General features: G+C 58.3%; 1 protein-coding gene across 4 annotated transcripts in view; it reads left to right on the top strand.

The window, feature by feature from the left end:
- Positions 1-7,982: 7,982 nt before the first annotated feature.
- MTCL2 (microtubule crosslinking factor 2) overlaps positions 7,983-12,621 on the top strand; it is a 36,202-nt gene continuing 31,563 nt past the window's right edge. For 3 of the 4 annotated variants that reach the window (XM_062588845.1, XM_062588842.1, XM_062588844.1), the window contains exon 1: positions 8,120-8,340. In XM_062588845.1, the coding sequence (XP_062444829.1) occupies positions 8,209-8,340 (132 nt within the window). In that variant the 5' untranslated portion in view covers positions 8,120-8,208. Of the gene's footprint in view, positions 8,341-12,621 lie in introns of all 4 variants that reach the window. The other variant, XM_062588843.1, reaches the window with a different exon arrangement.

The raw sequence follows: 12,621 nt of genomic DNA, 5'->3' as shown, positions 1-12,621 counted from the left end.
TTTTTTAAAAAAACACATCAACAACAACCACACATACACACTTGCTTAGGTTCAGGAAAAAGTGACGCATGCAAGTTTTATTTCTTAAAAGCTTTTCAAAATGAATTCTAAATCCCTTCTTTAATACTGACCCAACACAATGCTGCTAAGCTTGGGTGAGCAAAGCTAAGACTACAGGCCAAAGAAATGCAGCTGCAGGGACAGCAGCATCCCTGACCACTGCAGTTACGGGTCTGTGGTACCCGCTGACAGGAGAGGGCAGGGAGCAGAGGCGATTGCTGGGAATCAGGACTCTGACTGCTAAAGGTGGGATCTCCTTATACTCTTCATACAAGCAGTTTTGGGCACAGAGGCTGTTCAAAACTTGAAATCACGGGGATTTTGTAATTGGACCATTCCCTTTTGGCTGAACTAAATTCCCCTGAATTTATAAGTGTTTAGTCTTCTGCAGTGGCTCCCCTGTGCTACCTAGAAATAGCCTTTAAGCAGCACATGAAAAGCAGAGAGATATGAAAGAAGAGAAAGAAATGGTAAATCTAGGGCAAAGCAGGTGAGGCGGTGAAAGGCTCCTTCACCTGATCAAAGAAGCCTTCTTACAGTGCAAGTTCATTTAAAATTGTTGGGTTGCTTCTCACAGGCCTCAGCTTTCCTCTTCTCCACACACAGTGCTCACTGCTTCTCCTCCTCCTTCTTTCATGAAGCTGCCACCACAGGCTTCTGCCACAGCCCTCACAGATCTTTCCCTTTGCCAGGAGAGGTTCATCCAACCTGACCAGCAATGAGTCCCCAAGCAGATGGCTTCACAGAGGAGGACTTGTCAGCCATCCCCAGGGCTCAAAACACGGGAGCAGCAGGACAGCAATGCCCAAAGCTTCACATCAGGGAATAGCTTTCCTCTAGGGGGAATGGTCTTTAGAGAGGGGGCCAAAATCTCCCTCCCTTCCCCAGCATCAGATGCTCGTGAGCTGCTGAGACCCTGCTGGTGGTCACTGCATACCTGGTCAGCAGTGGCAAAGCTTTGGGGACATGTAGGGTAACATACGCTCATTCTGCAGCAAAGGTGCTCAGAGACAGCTGCAAAGGCTGAAGCACACTTGGAAGCACCAGCACTCAGAGGAAAGCTTTGCACAAGAAGGGCAGTGCTGCAGTCAAAGCAGGCCTGAGCCCATGGAGCCAATTCCTGTCTTAGCTGTGGACTCTCCCAGGCCACAGCCAAGCAACTGGGTCCCAGCTCAAAGCCTGGCTGTGAAGGCAGTATTTCACCACTTGCTTTGCCTAGTCTCTTCCAAGGGAACCACTTCAGGTCCAGCCACCTCCAATCAGATGAAGGAGGGACCTTTGTGCAAGACAGGGACAGCATGGCCACACCAACCCTCACTTTCAGAGGAGTTTGGATAACACAGCTCTAAAGCTTCATGCTCAGTATGCTAAGATAAGCAAGCTACAGCAGCTTTGGACCATCTGCACTCAGCAGTACAGCCCTCACGCACCCAGCTGAAGTCAGCAGAAAGAAGTGATCCTTCTGAGCGTGTGTCCAGCTCCAGTTGGGATCCCCACAAAAGCCTTTTCCACTCAGCTCCTCTCTCAGGGAGCAATTGCCCCTGGGGCTTTCTACCCCTCAATAGATGAGGGCAGGCACAATGAGCTCCTGCTCACTTAGAGTAGTGGGCAGACACACAGCGCTTGGCAACTGAGAGCCTTTCCCCTATGTGGAAAGGTAATTGCTTCTGAGCTGGCTGCTAAATTCATGAGTTGCTACTACTAATCTCATGGCTACCACCTCCCAGGATGGTGGTAAAGATGCATCAGAGATCCAACACATAGACTTGCTACAGCAGCATTGCTGCTGAAAGAGGAGCAACCCCAAGAGAGAGATGAGATGAAAACTGAGGGGTACCCAAGTTGGAGCTTAAATAGAGCTCCTGGACCATGCATGGAGGGTGGAGGTTCCAGGTGAGGCTGGTTGGGACAATTAAGGCTTATTAATGCCCTTTGGGCTCTAATAGTTATTAATCAAACAGATATGCTGCTCAGATGTGCCAGACCTCAATGATAAGCTGCTTCTAGCTCAGCTGACAGATAAAGTCAGCTGAGATGCCCTCATAGGGAAGGTAAGCACTGACATTTTCTCCTCTCTGCATTAACCTGCTACCTGTGTCCCATGGCTCAATAGGATCTGTCTGCACAGCTACAGAGTAAAGCTTTCATGCCTTCCCCCACCCCCCAGGAGACCTCTTCTAAAAAAGTCGTTGGTGCTATCTGCATCCCCTTCCTGCCTGCTGTTCAGTCTCATGCTTCTGGCTACAAAGTCTTCTCCAAAAGGTGAGTATAAACATAGCTAAGCTTGTGTTTGTATCAGAGCTTCAAACCTCGAGTGCCAATGTGACCTCAGGTTTCGGCTGGTTTGCTTTCCTCCTATCTATTGGGTACAGTAAAAAAATGAACTTGGGTAGGACTCTGGGATTAACATGCTATATGAACATGTGGGAGGTTTCCTGAAAACCAGGATTCAGTTAGCTCATCAGTGCAAAAGTCAGACCCTGAAAACTGTCATATAGCAGGAGATAATATTCTCTTAGCAGCCAAGTTAGGAAAAGTGGAAGTACCTGGGCAGAGTTTTTGTTATATATTTTTGATCCTTTGGTTGAACCATGGATTTGCTGTCCCTTTACCCAACTCAGCTTGGCCCCCCTGCAGATTGTCCCCAGTCGTCTTTGGTAGCCACGAGGGGGATGGACTAGAGCCCACACATATGCTCTCAGCTCAGCCTTTTGTGCCTGTCCCAGCTAGAATTTTACATTTGCAACGTTTCTGGAGTGCCCTGCTGAAGAAGGGAGGAAAACGAAGACTTTTTGTCTTAGCAAAGTCTCTTATTGCTGCCATCCAGAGCGGGACAGGGCTGCTCATCCTCCGGGCAGCACATCTCTGCACCTTGCTCCTCCCGGGGAAAGGCACAAAAGCAAGCAAAGAGCAACAGGTGAGGACAGGACATACCTGTGAGGCAACCAGACGAAGACCAAAACAACATCGCGTTGTGCGTTTATGTATGAAACACCCACATAATCATACTCATGTCTATAACTACGGGTAAACCCTCCTGTCCCATTTCGTTTTGCTGAACAGGTAGAGAATCAAAAAGGAAGGAACAGAATATACAGAAAAGCATAGTTTTGATAACTTTCTTTAAGGAATTGTATGAAAACACAATGCATGCTGGTGTGTACTGAAGCTCAGAACATGTCCTCATTTTAATGTGAGGAAAGTCTGCAAATTTGTCGAAAAGAATTAAACAAGGTCAAGCTGTTTTACTAATCACTCTCTCTTACTCAGAGTGATTTAGTATACTATAAGTAATTTCAGTGTGAACAAATGGAAGAATTTCATTAAAAGAAAACACATGCACCCCAAAATGGAGAACTTATTATTTTCAGAGCCTTCTTTCTCTCCTAAGTCTTTTCTCCATAATCTAGATTTCTAGAAATTACCTGGCATCCTGCTTTCTGTAAACTGCCCGTCTGAACACACATCCCCTGAACCTCTTCGACCCACGCGGCGTATTTTGGGTAGTTCCTAATGAAACGCGGCGCGTTTGGCTTCGGCAGCGCCGCGCCGCGTTTCACGGCCGGTTTTCTGCAAGCGCCGCCGACAGAAACTCGAAGGCAACCGCGCAATTTCCAGCGGTCGCCAGATGGCAACACAGACAAATATTGCTGCCGGTCGGAGTCGGCGGGAGGAACGGGCGCAGGCGGCAGCGAGTCGGGGGCGTTTATCGGGGGAACGTGCAGCTCCGCTCCCGGGGATGCTGGAGCGGCAGCGCGCAGCCGGCCAGCGCCGCGCTGCGCCGCGTCCGGCCCCGTGGGCACCTCGCGGGCGGAGGGCGAGCGATCCGCCTTTCGGCAGCGAGCTTCTCGCCCGGGCTGTACCCTGCGTCTTTTGGAAAGACAACGCGAGCGAGCTGCGGGGGAGAGCGCGAGCGGAGAGGCCCTGCGGGGATGTAGTGGAGGGGAAGCAGGCGAGGGGGACGGGGACCATTAATCCATCCACTGAAGCCAGCTAGGAAAGCTAATTTTTGCAGTAGTGCATCTGTAATCTTTAGGGTCTCACTGTCAAAACATCAGAGCTAACCGGAGCTGGCGGCGGTGCCCGGCCCTGCAACACTGCCGGCGCATGGCGGTGGCACCGGCGGTGGGGACAGCCGGGCCAGGGGCTTGGCTTTTCCCGGCTCCTTCCTCCTCTTGTGTTTTCAGGGGGCTGAAGGCACCTAGCAAGTAGCAAACGCCTCCCAGGTGGCCGGTGCCGGGGGGCGTGAGGGGAGGAAGGATGTGGTGCTGGGGTCCAACCTGGGGCTCCATGTGGGCTGAGCCGCCGTCAGAGCTGCTCACAGAGAGACCCTGCCTGGCATGAAACACCATGACTTGCACACCTTCCCTGGGGCAGGCCATCAGGTCTCCTGCCTGGGCACCTGCAAATGTGGGAGGAAGCACTATCATCTCTGCCTGGGATGGTGGAAAAAACAGAACAGCCTCGCTGGCGTGGCTGCAGCTGAGCCACCCTCAGCCCAACGCTGTGTCAAGCATCTCCGCAGGCAATTTTTCCCTGTGCCAGGTGTTAGCACGGACCCAGCACGATGGCCCTTGCCGGGGCTGCCTGCATCCAGCAGGGCATCAGAGCCCAGTGCAGCACCAACCAACCACCTGACCGGGGAGGTGCCTCCTGGAGGCACCGCTGGGATCTTTCTGCCTCCTCTCCAAGGAGCCCTCTGCAAGATGAGAAGGTGTCCAGTCGGGCAGTAACCACCTCTGCAGAGCTGCGAGCCCCGGGGGCAAGCCCGGCGGCTGAGCCCGGCAGCGGGGTGATCTGCCTCCCGTCCATACTGAGTAGACGGGCTCTTCCCAGCTGAGTGCACGTCCCTGCCCTCACCCCGCAGCTGTCATTAAAATGGTGCATGTGTGAGTGCTTAACGTCAGATTCAAATATTGCCCGAACAAAGGGGATGCATTAAAAGCATTTGTAAATGTATGTTTGGGATTTCTTTTCCATCTGAAAAGTTTCATCTGGAACTTGGGGTTTTCCTGGCTCGGGGCCCGCGCATCGTGGCTCGGTCCTGAGCTCCCCGCGCGCTCTGGAGGTGCGGGGAGGCTCTGGAGGCCTCTGTCTGCTGCTGCTCCCACGCTCCTGTTGCTTGCCCAAGGCTCTCTGCTACGAGCTTTTTATCATCTTAACCCAAAACGAACCTGACAGCCTTACCAAAGGGCTGGAGCAGAGCCAGTAGCCACCAGTGAGAGCTAGCGGCAGGAAGGGCTGCTCCAGGTCTGGAGCAGAGCGCGCCTGGGGCCTGGTGCAGAGGGACGTTCAGGGGCCAAGACCTGCTTCTTCACTGCGTTTGCCTGGGCTCAGCTGTTTGTGCTAAGGACATAAGCTGGGAAGGAGCCGGCACTGGGTGCACGCGTCCAGCGCTGCTCCCCGGGCCGGCGCGGGCCCCACGGCGCCAGCCAGGCCGCCTGGCAGCGGCTCCACGGCCGGACAAAGAGGCCCTGAGTGGCGTCACCCTCTGGCCCTGACACCTCCGGCCCCTGTGCCCAGGGCCCCCCGGTCGGCCCCGGCCAAGCGCTGGCAGCGACCGGGGAAGAGCCGGCTGTGGGGCCAGTGAGGGCTCCTGCCCTGCAGAGCCTCCGCCGCGCCGGAGACGCTAATGAGCAGAGCTTGCCCGGTGCTCGGGGATGTGCCGGACCCGGGCGCTGGCTGGCTGCCATCCAGACTCCCCCGGGCCCGGGGGGGCTGGTTAACCTCATCGCTTTCCTTTCAGAGGCTTCGGAGAGCCACCCGCCTGCATTTAATTCAGATTTATTGAACAGTTCTCCTGGGAGCAGCTAGTTCACGACCAGCCGCTAGAGCAGCCAAGCAGGGCAATCAGGGAGCCGGGCCCCCGCTGCGGCTGGGGCACCATGGGTGCCGAGGTCCGGGCGCTCACCCCAGGGCGACGTCAGCGTGGTGCTAACACCGGCTGCCTTCAGCCTGGGGATGTTTCGCAGGCCGTTAATACGCCCCCGCCTCGCTGTGCAAGGTTGCGCGCTGGCCCTGCGCCCAGCTGGCTGGCGTTGCCCCATCTCAGCCGCCCTTTGCACCACCTCGTCCCACAAATGTCCCATCAGCCAAGCACCAGAGGTGGCATCAGAGGTCCTGGATGGGGTGCGTGCCACCCCGCGGCCCCCCAGGGCATCTAGGGAGCCTCCATCCCTGGGGAGCCCTTCCTGGACCTTGGACACCCAATTCTGAACCCCCGCCACCGGTCGGGGCGGATCTGGAAACGTGCCCCATCCCTACGGCACCTTTGGGGCTGTCCTGGAGGGCAAGGTGTCTCCTCCAGCTGCAGCTCGGTGTCCAGGGGACACGCTGCCTCCATCCCTCCTGCCCCGCCGCGGCCCATGGATTATGCAATTAATGGCTGCTCGGAGGAAAAATAATGATCTTCGTTAATGAGCAGAGCCCCCACGGGGCAGGGCCTGACCTCCCGGCGGAGGCGCGCTCAGCCGCGCAGCAGGACTTGGTGGCAGCTCCCTTGGCATGGCGAGGTTGGGCAAAAACTGCGAGGCAGAGCGGGCCCACGAACCCGACCCGCTCCGCTTCATTTTAAACAGCCTGGGAGGTGCCAGGACACCGCAGCGGACCCTCTTTAATGGCAAATTATGGGGGGGGGGGTGATGCTTTGCCTGCAGCGGGCTCTGCCTCTCCAAGAGCGCTGCAGCAGGATTGGAGCTATTCTTTCAAAAAAAAAAAAAAAAAAAAAAAAAAAAAAAAAAAAAAGCCTGCTGGGTTTGTTTTAAAATGACCATTTTCTTGGGGCTCCTTGCTGGGTTTGCGTTTTCCTACGGCGCAGACAAGCGGCTCCCCGCATGCCTGTGGCCATGGAGCTCTGCTCCTCGCTGCAAGAAGGCGCCCGCCTGCCGCGCTGCCCCAGGCGCGGGCCCCGAGGAGCGTTTTCAAACCCGGCCTTCGGATGTTCCCAGCAGGTTTCGGGTTGTGTTTTTAATGTCGGAGAACTCGCACGTGCAACGGGCCGCTTACAGCTTCCCACCCCGAGCAGCACCATGCAACAACCCTTCCACCCCGGGGGGCCCAGGGGCCCTCAGCCACCTAGGTGCCCCAGTGGACCCCCACCCACAGGGGACCCCAGGGATGCGCGCTGCAGAGGATGCCCTGGGGACCCCCACCCCCAGGGAGGTCCCAGGAGACGCAGGCCCGCAGTGGTGCCCTGGGGACCCTCCCGTATGGGGATGTCCCGGGGGACCCGCATCCATAGAGGGGTGCCCCAGGGGACCCTAGAGATGCTCCAGGGACCCCACCCCCAGGGAGGTCCCAGGGGACCTGCACCCATGGTGGTGCCCCGGGCACCCTCCCGTACGGGGAAGTCCCGGGGACCCCCCCCGAGAGGGGTGCGCCCAACCCCCGGGATGCTGCGGGAGCCGCCGCCGGGGCCGCGCGGCGCGGGCGCAGGGGTCGCTGTTGCCGCGAGCGCGGCCGCCCCCCCCCCCCCCCCCGGCTTTTGTTCGCCGCCCGCGCGCGGCTCCGCCCGGCGACGGGGCGGGCGGAGCCGGAGCCGCAGCCGCGGCCGGGGCCGGGGCCGGAGCCGGAGCGCCGCAGCAGCAGCAGCAGCAGCCGCCGCCCGGCAGCATGGAGGCCGAGCCGGGCCCGCCCGGGCCGCCGCCGCCGCTCCCGGAGAAGAAGAAGAAGCAGCTGCAGCGGGCGCCGTCGCCGGCCAGGCCCAGGGAGGTGCCGGGCTGGTCGCTGGCGCGGAGCCGGCGCGGCGGCGGCGCGCAGCCCGGCGCGGGCGCGGCGGCGCGGCGGGCGGGCGGCGCCAAGGAGGGCCGCGCCGAGAAGCGGCCGCGGGCGGCGGCGGCGGCGGTGCGCGGCGGCGGCGGCGGCGGCGGCAGGGGCCCGGCGGGCCGCGGCGCGGCGCGGGCCAAGGGGCGGTGCCGTGCGGCGGAGGCGGCGGCGGCGGCCGGGGCGCCGCGGCCGGGGCCGGGGCCGGGGCCGCCGTCGAGCCTGACGGACAGCAGCTCGGAGGTGTCGGACTGCAGCGCCTCCGAGGAGGCCAAGCTGCTCTCGCTGGAGCTCAGCGGCAGCGACAGCGAGTCGCCGGGCAGCGCCCCGCCGGCGCCCTCGGCCGGCGAGGCCTCGCCGCTGCCCGAGGAGCCCTCGGCCGCCTCCATGGCCAGCAGCCGCCTGCAGCTCAGCACCTCGCTCGCCTTCTCCGACCTCACCGAGGAGCTGCTGGACGCCGGCCACGACGGTCTGTTGCGCGAGCTGGAGGACCTGCGCTCCGAGAACGACTATCTCAAGGTGGGCACGGCGCGGCCGAGAGCGGCTCGGTTTGGCGTAGCATGGTGGGGCTCAGCCCAGCCTGGCCTGGCGTGACTTGGCTCGACCTGGCCTGGCATCACCAGGCACGGCCTGGTACGACTTTGTTTAACCCGGCCTGGCATGGCTTAGTTTGACCATGCCTGGCATCACCAGGTACATCCTAGCACAGCTTGGTTTGACCTAGCGTGACATGGCTTGGTTTGACCTGGCATGGCTTCACCAGACACGACCTGGCAGCACCTGGCAAGCCCTGGCATGGCACAGCTCAGCCCTGCCCAGCATGGCCCATCTGGGCCTGGTGTGGCTCAGCTCAGCCCAGCTTGGTATGGCTAGAAGCAGGCTGCTCTGCCACAGCTTGGCATGGCTGGGCTCAATCTAGCACAGCGGAACCCAGCTTGGCATGGCTGAGCACGCCATGGCTCGGCTTAGTCCAGCATGGTTGGGCATGGTTTGTTCTGGCACCTGGTGGGATGCTCCCAGCAGAGCTCCTTGCCCCGCTGCCGTCTCTGCCTGCTCACGCTGCCCTGGCTCTGGGGAAGAGATTTTCCAACTCATTTGCTTTCCCATCGGTTCTTGTGTATGCTGTCAGCGTGGTGCCTCCCTGCTCCCTGGGGCCTTTTTCCAGGCGTGCAGCTTGGCTGTGTAGTTCATAGGCATGTTTTGAAGGAAGGGCAGATGATGTGCTTGGGGACAGGGCTGCAGAGCCTTTCTGCACGTGGATGTGTTGACTCGGAGTGGCTCTGCGTGGAGGACAGTAGGGCGAGTGAGCAGCTGTGCTGCCCCTCATGGGGAGGGCTGGGTGAGATTTTGGGTCTTCGGAGGCTGCAGGTGTTTTGCATCCCATGCCGTTCGGTGGTGTGCCGCTCTGGAGGAAATGTTTGTGCAGTAATCTGGGCTGCAGAAACACCTGGGTGGGGATTCAAGAGTCATGTCATGCCTTGGCAGCTACTCTTTTGATACCACAGGTTGGAAAACTGGCCAGCTCTCAAATGCTGATGCCAAAGTTTGTAAATGCATTGGATTTTTAGCTATGAAGTGAACATTAGGCATTGGGTAACGGGCTCGAAGATGCTCAATCAGGCCCTTTGTCCATTAGCAAAGCCCTAGTTCACAGCTGGTGTCCAAACTCCTGCCAGAATTAGCAGCAAGAGCTTAAGGGCTTTGATTTACTGAGAGCTGGAAAAATACAGATGAGGCCCCTGCAGTTTCCAAGAATGCAGCTGAAAACGCTTCTGTTGCTGTGGATTGCATGATTGCTTGGTAGATTTTTCCCATGATCATCTTCATAGCAAACGGTGAGTGTAGTGGGGTTTGGGTGTTTTACCACGTAAGTAGTGAATCCCCTGACCAGGAGTAGTCATGAAGGGAAAACACCGCTGGATGCGCGTGCCCAAAAATCCGGTGATGTGCTTGGTACCTCTGCGCTTCGCTGCTATGTTGTTTGACAGATCCGAATTTCTGTAAAGATCCATTTTCTCCTTTGTTTGTGGGCTCGGGAAAGCCACGTTGTGCCAGGTAGTGCAGGGCCACGTTTGCTGGGGGGGGTTTGTGCAGCCCTGGCGGATGGGAGACCTGTGGTCAAACGGGAAAGCTTGTGTTCTGCAATCAGAGCTAAGGTGCTCCCAGCTCTGCCAGGACAGCTCGCTGCCTGCCACCGCGTGTCTTACCGTGCGTATTTCGAGCGTCGCGGACAGCGCGAACCTTGTGTTTCTGTAGTGGATTTTTTGCGGTGGGCGTAGAACGTAATGTTTTTCTGGAGTGAGGCGCAAAGCTTGAGCAGCCGGTGGGTAAGCGCGTTGGTGCTTCTGGTCCCACCTTCTCACTGCGCACGCCCTGCTGATGAACGCGTTTCGGTGTTTTAGCTTGCTGCTCCTGAAACTCGAGGAGGAGCCTGCTGGGAGTGGTGTGCTGCACTCCAGCTGGTCAGAAGCCACCGCTGGAGACAGACACACGCACCCTTTGTCCTCCCAAAAAAAGGAGGAAGCTACAGTACAATTTTTGCTCAGCTCCTCCAAGGAGGAGGAGAAAATCATGCTGGGCTGCAGCGGAGTGTGGGGAGTTGCTTGCTTGTGCTTGGGCTTTTCTGTAAATTCATGGGTTTGGCAGCCTTAAGGCAGCAAGGGGGTAGATAAAACCTGACCAGGTCCGCCCAGGTTGAAGCACCTCACCTGGGGACCCCAGTGCCAGAGCTCCAGGCCAGAGCTCCTCTGGCCTCAGAAGCTCATCACCCTCGGGATATTAATGAATCAGACTTGTCAGAGGTGACTGATTTTTTCTAAGGCTCAAAAATAGCTTCAGAGCAGGGTAAAACCTGGCATGTGTTTGGCAGGGGCGGGGGGGGGGAGGGCTTTGGGGAGGTGGGAGAGTTTTGGCATTCTGCCGTGTCTGTGGCTTCATCCCTTTTCAGGCTAGATGTGTGTAGTGCTACTACGCTTTTGTGATGTGCAGGGGATTTATGAGCTTCAAAACATAGCCTTTCTGAGCAAATCGTGGCGCTGTGTACTTGTGCCAGCTGGTATTGCCTCTTTCCTTGGCTGTGATAATAAAATGTACATATTTAAGCACACCTCACGCGCTTCATTTTGCAGCACAGATTTTCTAAGGCTTAAAGAGGGGAAATTTTTGACAAAGGCTTTTGGTGAAATGCTGGCAGTGCAGAGAGGGGCCTCGGGGCTGCAGCTTTGCAACCTCCCGATGGCTTTTGGGCCTGTGTTTTGCTTTTCTGTTGCATGATGAGTCAAAACGAGACTTCTGAGTTTCTCAGCCTCAAGTGGCTATATGCACAGATGACATCAGCAGGGTTGGATTGACTGATGTATTTATTTCTGAGGGTCTGTTTTCCTCCAGCTCAGTTCTGCGCCGGGGTGACCCTGGGGAGCAGGGGAGGTTGAGCACAAGCCGCGTGCTTGGGCATTCCCGTCGGTGCAGTGCCAGCCCTCAAACCCCGCGCAGCCTGCGTGTTGCAGGGCAGGAGAGGGACCCTGGAAATCCTGGGGCTGTTCTTTCTTCCTCTTTCCGATCAGGTTGGGCTGTGCCTCTTGCTTCTCCGTCAACGGGCGAGGGAGCTGTCTCGATTGCACCTGCCATAACCCACTGTAAATGATTTATTTAAAGCCTTTCCCCGAAGACGGGGCAATTCCTTGTGTGCAGGCAGGCAGCCCTGGAAGGGGACATGGTGGCTCTGGAGTCCTCTCCCCGTCTCGCCGCGTAGCAGAGAGGAGCTCCCATCCCTGCTCAGCGGGTCGGAAAATGTGAGATATGATACAGCAGCAGCTGCGGAGGGACAGGCAGACAAAGAGTGGGCACGGGGGAGAGTTTGGAGCGACGGGAGGGGAGGCCTTCGAGCCGTCTCCTCTCCGAAGCACGAGGCTTATGCCAGAGCCTCCTAGCAAATGGGGATGAGCCCAGCCACCGCCCTGGCGTCCAGCCTGACCTCGGTCCTGCTCTCTGTCCTCTGCCACCCTGCTTCCCTTGGGATTTGATCGTATTTCCCAGCTCCCTGGAGGCATACTCGAGGTGGGCTGGTGGCTTGTTTCCCCTGAAGCTGCCAGGGCCTGCCAGGATCTTTCTGAGAGCATCCTGCAGGTGTGCCGCAGCCCAGCGTGCTCTTCCTGGTGGTGCTGCCGGCGGCCCCGCTGCACGTGGGTCCAGCCCGCGGCGCGGGGCAACGCTGTGCATCGCCCGAGCAGAGGCGCGCTGGGTTGGCTTCGCAGCCCCTTTCCTTTTTGCATGTTGCACAACTTGTGTTGCACTGCAGCGAGCCCCCAGCTGTTTCCCAGTTAATTTATGGGGGCAGGTGTAAAGCTGAAAAATGCTGGGTTTTCTCTCCCTGGCTTCGCTTGCTGCTGGTTGGTGACGTGCTGGCGAGAGGCAGGGGCGCCGCGGGGTGCGGCGCTGGAGTTGGCGCGTGGCTTGCTGCGCCGACGTGGAGGGAAGGGTGGCCGGTATTGACTGACCCTTGGAGCTGGACTGGAGCTGTGCTCAATGCAAATTAAAGAAACCTGCACCCCTGACAGGCTGGTGGTCCCTTCTCGATACCAATGCCAGGCCTTTGCACCGGGGCATCCCTGCGGGAGAGGTGCCGGGAGCGACCGCCACCGAGCCCTGTGCGCCTAGCCCACCCCGGGCACGAGGGCAGCTGCATTTGCTGGGCTCTCCTGCGAGGGACGTGCGGCACAGCCCAGGGGCCGTGCGATTTTCCCGGGAAAATCCAGTCTGGTGTGTGGACTCCCCCCCCACCCCAGCATCCTCCTTTTCTCT

This window comes from Rhea pennata, chromosome 16, assembly GCF_028389875.1.
Source record: "Rhea pennata isolate bPtePen1 chromosome 16, bPtePen1.pri, whole genome shotgun sequence".
Classification (NCBI taxonomy): Eukaryota; Metazoa; Chordata; class Aves; order Rheiformes; family Rheidae; genus Rhea; species Rhea pennata.
Note: the sequence above shows the minus strand (reverse complement) of the source record. Positions and strands in the feature narration are given on the sequence as shown.